The sequence below is a fragment of the Anopheles cruzii genome, chromosome 2 (genome assembly GCF_943734635.1).
Source record: "Anopheles cruzii chromosome 2, idAnoCruzAS_RS32_06, whole genome shotgun sequence".
Lineage (NCBI taxonomy): Eukaryota > Metazoa > Arthropoda > Insecta > Diptera > Culicidae > Anopheles > Anopheles cruzii.
In genome coordinates, this window is record NC_069144.1 from 9,287,541 (window position 1) to 9,299,993 (window position 12,453).

The window sequence follows — 12,453 nt, forward strand, 5'->3', positions numbered from 1 at the left end:
CGGAATGACCGCTCGCAGGCATCGGGACCGGCGTTGTCACGGCACCGACGGACCAGCTCGTCGGCCTTCTCCTGTCCGTACTCTCCGGCGAGCTTCTCGGTCAGCTCCGCGGTTTGCACGTTACCGTCTCCATCAACGAACCCGGCCCCATGGAAGAAACAGTGGACGAAGCAGCGCGCGTTGTGGTTCGCATCGGACGTCTCTCCCGAACGGAGCCGGTTCACTTCCTCCTCGCTGGTGCCCGTCTGCTGCATACACTTGCCCGCCAGCTGACGGGCAGCATCACGCTGCTCATCGGTGATCATAGCCTACCAGAACCAGGTGGAAGGGAGCCAGAGGTTATGCCGGATCCGAAGACCATCCACGGTGATCACTTACCACGGCGCAAGCAATCAGAGCGCTACCGAAGACGAGACACGCGATCGTTTTCATGTTGAGACGGGACGGAAGGCAGACAATTTGCACTCAACGCACTGCAGAAGTAAGTATGGTACCATCGCCCGCGGGGGTCCCTTTTTATAGGGCCATAAAAGTTTGATAACTAATTTTCTTTGCCACCCGTCCACAGAACCAGTTTAAGGGTGCGCCGAAGTTATTAGACTTAATGAAAAATTTATTAGCTGCTGCTTGTCAGCGAGCCCCAGCAAGTATCGCGAGACGATAGTGGCGGGCAAGTGGCCGATTTGCACACGTTGGCCCCAGCGCACCCGTCTATCAAAAGCTGAGTGTTTGAAATGTCTCTCCTTAGGCGTTATTAAAAATAAAGTTTTATATGAAATGGGTTGTGTATTATTATTCTCTATTGTATTCCAAGTATGTGCCATCGCTAATCCGTGGATGTCACGCCAAAAGAATTCTTCGTCTTCTGAAGCAAACCATTAGTCCATCCAATTTTCGACTTCCTCGCACGAATCAGCCAATGCGTGTCCCATCGAGGAAAATGAATAATAATTGGAAGGCGTCACGTCTAGTGCTGCCAGCCAAGTGCTTTGATTGTATGTTGTATATGTATGTTGTTCAATCAATTGTACTTTGTTGTTCAATTGTTCAATCAATTTTTATTATCGGCAGCGATCTGTATTAACGGTTTCACTAGGGTTTAGGATTAATTCATCAGGCTTATGGTAGACCACACCTTTCTAGTCCACCAGACAAACAGCATTGTCTTTTTGCCGAATCGATCTGGAATCCACTTTCCATGCCCAATCACGATCTGATACAGAAATGATTTCCTTTCATGACGGCCGAGCAGAATTTAGTTTTTCGGTTTCCCGCTGTCTTCCGTTCAGTTTTTGAAGTCCTCTGGGCGCTCTTTCTTTGTTAAATTAAAATTCTCTTTTAAAAAACTGTTGACCACTCAAACCACGTAAGCTTCGACAAGCATTTGATGCGGTTCTGTAGTAATTTTTCTTCAGCAGGTAGCAGACACCCAATGATGTCCGCAAATCTTTATAAGGAGAACCAAATTGAGAATTAGAGCCATCTGTTTACACAATCTGCTTTCATGGGCAATGAGTAGTATGAAAACAATTTGATAATTTTCTAGAAACGTACGAACAAAGCGCTCAAATGAAAGTAAAAGGTAGACAATACGAAAACATTGATCAGAAAGATCAAACTAATCAAGATTCACCAAGCTCACCCCATTGCAACGCCCATGCTCGAGACACAGCCTTAAACACCCGACCATATCGGAACGAATTAAAAAGCAATTAATGTGCGGCTCAATTAAATACAATCAAACACGAGCGAGATTTGTGCTGAACGCAACGCAACCTCAAAACGTAGAGCCTCACTTTCGTACGCATCGAAGTGATAAGAAGTGGCGAACGGAGGACTGTGTAATTAAGGGCTTTCGCCACACCCATACACACACCTACCACTCTCGGAAGTCAGACCCAACCCAGAACTCTCATTAACAGTCGCAATTGCGCTAACTTTTACTTTCGTAGCGAGCTTTAAACTAGAGCCCCACGAGACTAGGCCCCGCAACGCGGCGGAAGCTAATTGGGGGACGTTAATGGAGGATTTACATTTCCACGCGTCACGCTCGTTTCCGTTCTGCCGTCGAGACCTTGGCCGCTAGGCACCGTCTGTCATGTCACCGTGGATCAGCGTGGATCTGTCTCGTTACTAGCCCCGCTCTATCTCGGTACCATCCGATCACCTGGCGGTCGATTTTCGGGAAAAGCTCCACCTAAAATCGGTGGGGTTCCCCCCTTTTCTCTTTCCTCAGTGCGGATAGTTGTAAATAATTTCGCTACCATTTTCACGCACCCATGAGCCCACCGGGTGGTACCGAGTGCAATTTATTGGCCCCCCCTGGGTAATGTGTGTGATTATGCGCCGCGCGCGACAATAATTGATGTTCCGGTCGTCGGTCGGTCGGTCAGTCGGGCACTTTTTTGCCCTTTTTCTGACTCATTGTTGGCTGGCCCGAGCCTGGTTAAGGTGGCCTTTGCCTGGGTGGGTGCCCTCCTCCTGGACCGCGATCGCTTACCCTAATTAAAACCGCTTGCCGGTTGCTGATATCCCTCGGGGAGTGACCTTGGACGGGGCCACTGGATGGAAATCAGCCAAATGTCCCGGTAATGTCCCGGTGGGCCCACGTCGTTACGAAAGCCCGTGGGAGGCCACCATGCCATGTTTATTGGTTTTGGGGCCGAATTGATTTTCGGAATTGAATTGCAAACCGCCCCGGAATTGTGGCTACAGATGATTTGTGGTCTCAGCGCGGTCAGTGCTCGCCATGCCAATTATTTCTAAACATCTGACACAATTTTACCAAATTAAGGCACTTGTAATAAGTGAACCTCAATGGTTGTATTGACCGCCCGATTATTATTGGCCGTCACAGGATATTATATTTGGCAACCTCCTGGTAGTGTTTTCTCCAGGCAACGATCCTAATAATTACCACAAAGCGCCAGCTAAATGTGGGTAATGGTGGACCTGAGGCCACCAGCAAATTAATCATATTTCACGCTTCACTCAACAAGTGTGATTTATTGCCACCAATTCCGTTTTGCAGGCTATCTGGCGCCGGCCAGCGCGTCACCGTCACGTTCCTCGGCCTCACGGCCCGGAGCCGGAAAGAGAATAAACGCATCGCCCTCCGGGCGCGAGTGGCCGCGAGACCTACGATAGAACGTAATGTTTCGCGGTTAACCGCGTCAATCACGCGACCGACCGACCGACTGGCCGCTTCGTTACTTTGTTCGTGTTGTGACTGTTTCAAGTTCAAGGTGTCGAGGGCTAGGGGCTAGTGGGTAATTAACATTTTCCCTTTTTGCCCCAAGTGACCATTTTATCGGTGAGCTCCCGTGAGCTGGGTGAGGCGACATTTTCGTCGTAATGCTTATCGTCTGTCATCACTACTCGAGCTCCAAACTGGCCTCTTCCCAGTGCTGCGCTGCAACCGCTTTGCATCGATTGTTTCCGGCCTGTCTTCGGCCGTCGGGGGCGGACGGTGACGTTAACCTGCTGTCAACCATGTTTAGCTCGCGAGGCCACCGTTAACCGGGTGACCACAGTCCACCGGGCGCGACACGGCGGAAGGCGGCCCACCTTGAGACGGAGTTTGAGTCGCGCGCGCGCGCGCACCGGACCTAGAACCCATTAGAACGCGTTCGTTGTGGCTTTCCGAGCCCTCGATTCCCCTATATAAGCCGACGATAAGCGGCTAGCTCAGCATCAGTCAATCGGCAGCCTGTGAGTCTGTGATCAGCCAAAAACAACAGTCCGTCCAGCAGCACCACCATGAAGACGTTTGTCGCCATCGCCGTCGTTGCCCTGATCGCTGGCTCCCTGGTAAGTGACCCACCCGAGCGAACTCCGCAAACTCCGGGATCTGTCTAACGTCACGTGATCCGGTACACTTTTCCGCAGGCTCTGACGGTCGATCAGAAGAAGAAAGCCGAGGGATACGCGGCCGAGTGCGTAAAGTCGACCGGCGTCCCACCGGAGACGGCCGCCAAGCTGAAGGGTGGAGACTTTGCCGGAGCGGACGACAAGACCAAGTGTTTCGCCAAGTGCTTCCTCGAGAAGGCCGGCTTCATGACGGACAAGGGCGAAATCGACGAGAAGACCGTGGTCGAAAAGCTGTCGGTGGACCACGATAAGGCAAAGGTCGAGGGTCTGGTGAAGAAGTGCAACCGCAAGGAGGCGAACCCGTGCGAGACGGCCTTCAAGGCGTACCAGTGCATCTACGCCGCCAAGGGTGCGGCCATCTAGATTCGTGATCCATTCAGACCAAAACCAAGTTTATTTATTTATTGAAGAAAAACCCCGATACAAATTTGTGATAACCTAACGTGCTGCTGTGTGATCCTTCTCCAAACGATGACATGTGTCGGTAATCGGTTCCGCAGGCTACACTCCACAGAACATGCCACTGATTGGCCACCACCGGCGGGGGGCCTCCGTAGGCCTGGGATTCGCTGTGGGATGCCGTAATTAGCATTACCGAAAGGCAAATACGAGGCCCAAAATGTCGGCCCTCGGCATGTCGGCATGTTGGAAATTACTTTTGCTCAGATTGAACCCCAAACCCCGAAACGGGAAGAGCGCTCCGGGTCGCCAAACAAGATGTGGCCACCGGATTGGATTGACAACCGTTTGTGGGCAAAAAAGAACGAAACAATCCTCCATCAATCAGCATCGATGTCTCGATGTTGGCAACAATGTTGAAAGCCGTGACAACGGTGGCCGATAAGAAACTAATCAACCGGCCATCCATCTGTCCATCGTCCCCCGAAACCACTGCCGAACACTCTTTGCCCCTTTTTCGCAATGGACGACCACCGATGGTCGACCTGACGAGGAATCAACAAAAAAACAGGGATGTTCGGCTGTGAACAGCTGGGTTTACATTTTATGTAGTTCGTTTCGGTGCTGTCATTCCGACGCTCTTTGCTTCCGATGTCACCGACTATTTACATACAGACCGGTGGATCACCATTTCCAGTTCGATATAGGTTGATGCTGCATTAGAGTTGGACAAGTTTTACTGAACCTACTCCTCTCAATCTACCGCCTACTCTGATAAGATTGATCAAGATGCTTTGCTACTTTAAGATCCGATATCGGCGATCCGATTGACCCGCCCCGCCTGGTAGGTCGCCTGGAAAACGGTTAAATTAATTCCATTTCGAGTCACTCCGTAAACGGTTACATCATTTGTCATCGGATGTCGGAACCGGCCCGTTCCGGTCCGGCAGGCCAGCCTGGGGGTTAGGTAGCCCGACGGACTCGACATTCTATCATCGCACGGAACGGATCCTTGCGTCTTCCAGGTTTCCCCCGCCCGGTTCCGATGAAGATACAACTAACCGGTGGTCACCGCAGCCGGCGTCACCGCAAACCGGAAAGACCAGATTGAATTAGACTTGTGTCGTGTCTCGTTTACCTTGCCTCCACCGTTGAATAGATTAATTATGCCGTTTCCGACCCTACAGGAGCCCTTCCAGCCGCTGGCTGGCTGGCTGGCTGTGCCGGGGCTTCGGAAAAGGATCCGCGTTGCATTCACAGGAACTCACGGGCCGAGCATGAACTTCGATATCCATCAGCGGCCAAATGGTTTGCCCGAGCCGAAGCCGCTGTAAAATGTCAAACATTAGCACAACGTGCACAACCCGAGTGCCGTCCCGTTTGGGGGTCAACAAAAGTTCGCCACCAGCTTTACAGCTGCAACGGTGTGGCCGCCCCAAAACGGAGGGGATCGCCATCACATTGCTCCCACAAATCAACAACAACTTTTGGCAGGTTTCGGTTTGGTCGGCGACGGAGGTGGCCCACAATCAGAAAGCCAACCTCGGGAACCAGGCGTGCTCCAAACTTCCGCTAGTCGGCCTACCCGGACCGCGTGTGTGTGGAGAAGAGTTCAAATATTTAAATATCCTCGACGACGATGACGGGTGACATGGTGGCCGCCCGGTTGAAAGCGGCCCTTTCCGGGGCCGAACAGATTGTTCTGGTCCCGGGTTCCGATGATGGATAGGCGATGAAGGTACGGCGAGAACTAATTTCCGAAATGGATCGCCCGGAGATGTCGTCGCCCTCGCCCCGGGGACTCGATGGGGAGATTGCTGAACCAGAGAACACGGGTTTGCTGACGTGGAAAGGCTTTGGCGCATCGGGAAGTTGAAGCGTATTATTAAACGGATGCTGGCTTCAAAAACGACGTTGATTATGAAGCTTTGTTGAATATTACAGTTCAAAAATATGCACACCTTTCATAGGTTTATTCAATGAACTATTCAAATAAATTGTAATTTAACGCAAAATAAACACTAGACATTAGCAAAGACAAGTGTGAGGTTCAATCTAGAGAATATCCCAGTATTTCGATGAAATTGCTTTCCGCATCATATTTACAGTCCTCTTGCTCCCTCCGGGACTGATTGTAAACCCGGTCTGTTGACAAAGCTTTTCAACCCCGGGGAAGAGAATGTAATAGAATATCTGCACGTAGATTGTGTGTGCGCAAGCGATTATGCAATCGGTAGCTGCATAGAGAGCCAAGGTGCACCGAGAGGTCCTGACGCAGGCGAAGGAACTACTTCAGACGAACGACCGAATTGAGTGAAAATTAATCGATTTGATGGACGTTTCGATCGAACCATCAGAAATGTAGCCAGAAGCATCGTCTTTTGAAATAGAAGATTATTGCCGCTTCCATCGGCAGTCGATAGTAAGCAAAGAAAGCTCGAACGACTTCGCTGCCGATGTGCGAAATATTTTCCTCGCACCGCGGGCCCACCGCATCTTCACAACTGTGCCATTGAAACAATCTTCACCTATTGTGCCATTGTGCGGTCTTGGGAAACTGTGAGAAAGGGCGTACGAACGTACTGCGGAAGGTTGCCGCGATGCTGGACCAGGCCAGGGTATATAAACCCCCGCCTGATCTTTGATCGACCGATACTACACCTCGAGACGTCCGCCACGACAGCAGCATGAAGTTCTGCGCCGCTGCGATTGTTCTGATCGCCGCGATCGCAAACGCCGCCGACGACGTGGTGAGCAGCGCAACGTTCAGTGATCTGGGATTTTCGCTTCATTTTCGCCCCTTTCCCGATACAGCAGCTACCCGATCTGAAGGACGTTGGAGAGATCGCTAACGGCGAAGTGTACGCCCTGCAGTGTTTACTCGAAAGTGGTATCAAACTGGAATCGCTCACGGCCGGCGGCCTTGCGGCGAGCGATTTGAAGGATTTAGGGAAAGTCAAGGTAAGATCATCATCCGCCAGGTCGCGGAACGGAACTGGCTAACGGTCGCGTTTTTCGTTGCTTCTCAGTGCATGGTGAGGTGTTTCTTCGAAAAGACGGGCTTCATGGACAAGAATGGAAAGCTCCAGCAGGACGCCATAGTGGAGCAGTTGTCCCGGTTTACGCCCCGGGAGAAGGTCGAGGAGTTGGTGCGAAAGTGCAACTTCCAGGAGTCGGATGCGTGCGATACGGCCTACCGAGTGACGGAGTGTTACTTCCAGAGCAAGGCCGGCCTGTTCTAAGGGTGACGTTGGCGCATTCCGCAGAGTGATTGATTTGTGATCTTCGAATCGTTTTAAATAAATTCCCACGGCACGACAGCTGAATCGTGTGAGTTTGAGTGGGGCATTTGCAATCCTCTCCCGGTCACACAGTATTCACAGTCACACGAGGGAGCTGCTGATAGCGTGCAAATTGCCGACTGCCAGAGGACCGCCCTAGAATGATCGTTTGTTTAACGAATCAACTTTGCGTGTCGCGGGCCGACATTAGGGAGGCGATAAATATTACTATTAATGATGACCCGTCGGATAATTGTTTGGCCCATTACAAATGCTGGCGTGGAAAAAACAAAGTACCATCCGCGCCTCAACCACTTAGTGGATGGGAATTTCGTAACCAGTTCGTGGGGAGTGCAGTAATGAAGTTAATTGTTTCAGATCGATTCCGGTTTCATTCCCTGGAGCAACAGACCGGATATGTTACGTAGACTTTGGACAACTGGTTTCCGTGATTACGCCAACATTGAATAGTAGTCTACATTCTAGAGAGTGTGAAAATAATTGAGAGAAGGGAACAATAGGGAAAAGCTGCTACACCGATTGTATACTTTCAGGCGTTTATTAGAATAAACCGTCTCTCAGCATGAACAACGAATAAAAAAGTCTGGAGGCCTTCCAAAACCTTCCAATCAGCATCCTAAAAAAACGAGTAAGGACTGCGCGCCGGAAAGGACCCGCCGGGGAACCTGTTGCTGCTCACGACTCAGGACCTTGTTGCTCTACTACCATCGGCCTTTAACGGGCCCGATCTCCGAAGATAGTAGCGTCATTTTGAATCGTCCTAAATCCGCACCAGAAACACTAAAGCAACTCCGTTACATTTTCAATTAACCCGTGGCCGAATCACCGGGTACGATCGCCCGATTCGACGAATAATGTCATCCATAAATGCCGCTCCAAGCGGTACTTGGAAAATCGGCCGCCGAGCACGTTTTCCGTGGCTTTAATGGACGCTAAAAACAGAGTTTCGCCGTTTGGGTGAACGTTTGGCCGTCAAATGCTTTCACTCATGCCACCCCAATCGTAAACCGGTGGTCCGGTCTCTATTCTGATTCTATTCCGAAACGGCGCTTCCGGAGGGAACCGAAATTTATCAGAACATTAAATGCACTCTCGATCATTCCGAGCTCGAGTTTTGTCGTAAATTTTACGAACCTCGCACACACCACCATCCGAGCTGGCCAACCGGGCTGGTTGATCGAGTCGGCGGGCCGAAAAAACGGAGAGCGGATATTTGACGATTTTATGAGCACGTTCCTCACGTCGGCAGCGCATATTTTAAACCCATCCGACCATGCCCCGTTCTGCTCGGTGGGTCTGTAAATTTTCACCAACACGTTCGCACCGTTGTAACTGCGACTGGCGATCCCGGGCGGAGCACGTCCTGGGCCAGCGGTGCACGCCCTAAATCATCAGTCCCCACAGTCCTGGTGACTAAATTTGTCACACATTTTATAGTTATCGCTCATAAATCCACGATAGAGCGAGCGAGGATAAATTCTTCCCCCGGAATGGATGTCATCATTCTAGGGAGCCGATGAAGAATGGGCCAAAGAATGGGTCCTGCAGTATCAGCTTAACGGTGATAGACTTTCGCGTGATGTCCTTCGGGAAAGTGCTTCATAAACGTCGTCCGAAATCGAACCTCGGCTGCCTCTAATCTGAGCGACCGTTCACGATGATGATGACGTTTGAGACCCGCCAGCCAACATCCCCGGTGCCACCTAGGCGCTCGCAGCATAAAACTTTTATTAGCTCATCTACGATCTCTTCGAGCCGCGCGGCTTTTGGAGTCAGCCTCGGAGCTCCAGCTTCCTAAATCCTTCGCGCGTTATTTCCGGTCTACTGCCGTTCAGTGGCACGTTCCGAGGCTAAACTTTAGCCAAATGTGAGTTGTTGCCACGGCGGTGATTAAAATTTAATTCTTAATTTTCGCCCCGTCACTAGCTCACCCCAGGTACCAGAGAGAGAGAATGAAAAAATGATGGGAATTCCGGACAAACTACGGCGAGCTGGCGACCCGCGATCCGTCCGCTTCCCCCGCAAAAGTTTGCGTGTATTTCGTTTAATTAAAACAGCCACGAGCCGAGCATCCGGCCGAGAAGTGCTTTACCGGATGATGAACTGGAGGGCTACCCTTCTTTTTTCGGGGACATCCAGCACATGAGGGATGTCAGATTTGGTGGTTCTCACCTCCGGAGCCGTCGAGGAGCCTTTTACGCGATGAGCTTTTCCGGCCACCGCTCGCTCGTCATTTCATGTCGGTTGTCGAATTATGACGCGGAGCCGAGGGTTTTCAGGGTGGCCTCTGGGTCTTGGTGCTAGAAAAGGGGTTGTCATTGCTCTCGGAGCGAGTGTCAATTTGACAATGTTCAGTCTCGAGGGAGGCTCCTAAATCCCAGCCCCACGAGCAAGGCGAACGTGTCCCGGTGCCGCGTATTCGAATTAGAACCATAATTAAGACGGCGTACCCACGACGAACTCGGAACTCGGCGACTCGGCGGTTGTATGTAGAATATTAAATTGTTCACTTTGAAGTTTACGGTGGCCTTCGAAAGACACACATAAAACTGCGGCGAGTGCGTGCATCGGTGAAGGCATATTGAAATTAGCGGCCGCAGCGCACTGCCAGGCTGGAAAATGAAACTAATTACGTTAAAATGAGAGAAATCGCGCACGGATTCACTTGTAGCTGTGCAGTTTGGATTCTTCGGCAACAAATACTGAGCGGTCTTAGCTTGCACCAGAGACAATGTTAATCTCTGATGGTTTCTGTAACAGATCGGTTTTACGGGCGGGGTTGTTGATCCCGCGCCAACCCCCCTGTTACGCCGGTGTCGGAAATTACTAGTTGAAGAATAGTACTAACTAAAAAAGCGATGAATGCAATAAGACTAGCGCTATTTATGGGCTAGACCGGGAACTTTTCAGGTTTGGCGTAAACATTTGAAAGTCTCATCAATTTATTTCGAGTTTCTGCATTTCTGTAAATTACAGTTTTAGACGTGCGTACTATCAGAACATTTTTCCGATGCGGGGTTTCTGAGAATATGTTGCATTTCTGAGCTACGTCATCCGTCTAAATTTCCGGGTTTTTCCACACCCATTCTTTCTCCCACACCGGCATCATTTCACTTCTGGTCCACCTCGGAAAACATTTTTCCACCCCTGTGTTGGCGATTATATACCCATATATTTTGATTGCGCACGTCGGAAGTAATTTGCGTAACTTATCGACAGTAGATTCATGGAGAAACTCGCCAAAGTTGATCAAGTTCAATCGGTCGAGTATAGGGAAAATTTCCGGCAGCCGAAGAAGGTCATTTTCATTGTACTACAAGTGTGAGGGAAAAAGAGTTCGAAAAGATCATAATTTAATAACTAATTCATAATGGTCGCATCATGCGTTAGATGCATCATTTACTTACTTCATAAGGGAGGTGCAGAGTAAGGCAGCGAACATTGTTTTGCGGAATGTTGCTGATAAAGAATCTGTTTGATTCACACAAATTACATTCTAAATACCAAAAATGCAGTAACCGGTCGATTCCGGAGAGACAGTTGTGCGATAGCTGACAAAGAAAATCATACCGAGATTAAATGGTACTGGCATGGAAATCGATGAGTCTTCTTACCTCTTCCCTATGTGTCAGCTGCAAACGAGTTAGTTGTGAGAAATTGTTGCAGATGAACTGAATGTCCATATCTCTGACCCAGGAGGACCCTAATTCCAAACATCTCAATTGTGGTGCAATCTTGAAAAGATCCTTGAAGAATTCGTCACGAATCATGTTTGAATTAATATACAAAGATTGAAGCGAGGTAAGCACTCCACATCCGAGAAAGATAAGTGAGTTCAGGTTTTCCAATCCTAAATGCTGCATGAAAACATCAAATTGAATGTGATTACGTTGGAACACAAGGTCAGATATTACTTGTTTACCTTTAGCTCAGTAAGTTGTGCCAGGAATTCAAACGATCCTGGTTCACCCTCACCTTCATATAAATGAGGGAAGCCTATGATTTCTAGAGACGCCAACTGTTTAGTGTGGTTCGTGATGTCTTGAACTAACGTTTTAGATAGGTAAATGTTATCTAGGCGAAAACGCCGCAAAGAGGTGTTTCTTTGAAAAAAATCGTAGCGCGTAAACAAATCGTGTTGGCAGCTATCATAACTAGCAATCGCTTTTATTGACAACTCCTCTAGAAGAGGGAATGTCATTTCGCAAAAGCGCTTCAATGACTTGAATGAATTGACATCATAACAAGTAACATAAACTTGCTTTAACTGGCCACTGAAAAGTCTCCACTGTTCCAACTTGTTCTCAGAATCACAATACATTTTCAGACTTAACAAAGAAGGGGCGATCGTATGCCACGGGAGTCCAAGGCGGAGTCCTTCCGGATCGCCATACTCGATCTCCAAGCGTTTCAATTTTCTCATAACTGGGAGCGGTTCAATAATTTCGTTCATGTCAACAGGTTCATGAACAATCGATAAATGCTGAAGATTAGGTGCCTCCAACAAAATCAACCGTAACGAAGAGTGTGACAAATAAAAGTCTCCTGTGCGCAATGTAGAAACATTGAACGGTTGGAATAATTCCTTCACATGCGCAGGGCATTTTTCAGTATCTCCGAGGTCAAGGTGGCGATATTTTCGTTTACTTTGGACAAAATCGTTGTCCCACGGAAATTTTGGCATGAGCACCACACGCTCCATTCGCCGTCCCGAAAAGGCCGTATCCGACCATCTTCGACACACCAGAGACGCGTTCTTCAGGTCATCCAAGTCAAGGTGGTCAAATATCAGCTCCAACAGCTAAAATACAAACACTTTTTAAGCAACTTTACCGGAAAAATCCACTAACTAAAATCACTCACTTCGTTTGGTAGATCGTTT

At 49.3% G+C, this 12,453-nt stretch overlaps 1 protein-coding gene across 1 annotated transcript; it reads left to right on the forward strand.

The window, feature by feature from the left end:
• The first annotated feature begins 3,743 nt into the window (after positions 1-3,743).
• Positions 3,744-7,628, forward strand: LOC128277427 (uncharacterized). The gene is made up of 5 exons (XM_053015881.1): positions 3,744-3,810; positions 3,889-4,224; positions 6,933-7,019; positions 7,087-7,230; positions 7,299-7,628. Exons 1-5 carry the CDS (start codon positions 3,760-3,762, stop codon positions 7,509-7,511), a joined length of 831 nt encoding a protein of 276 aa, XP_052871841.1. The 5' UTR covers positions 3,744-3,759; the 3' UTR covers positions 7,512-7,628.
• The last annotated feature ends 4,825 nt before the right edge of the window (positions 7,629-12,453 follow it).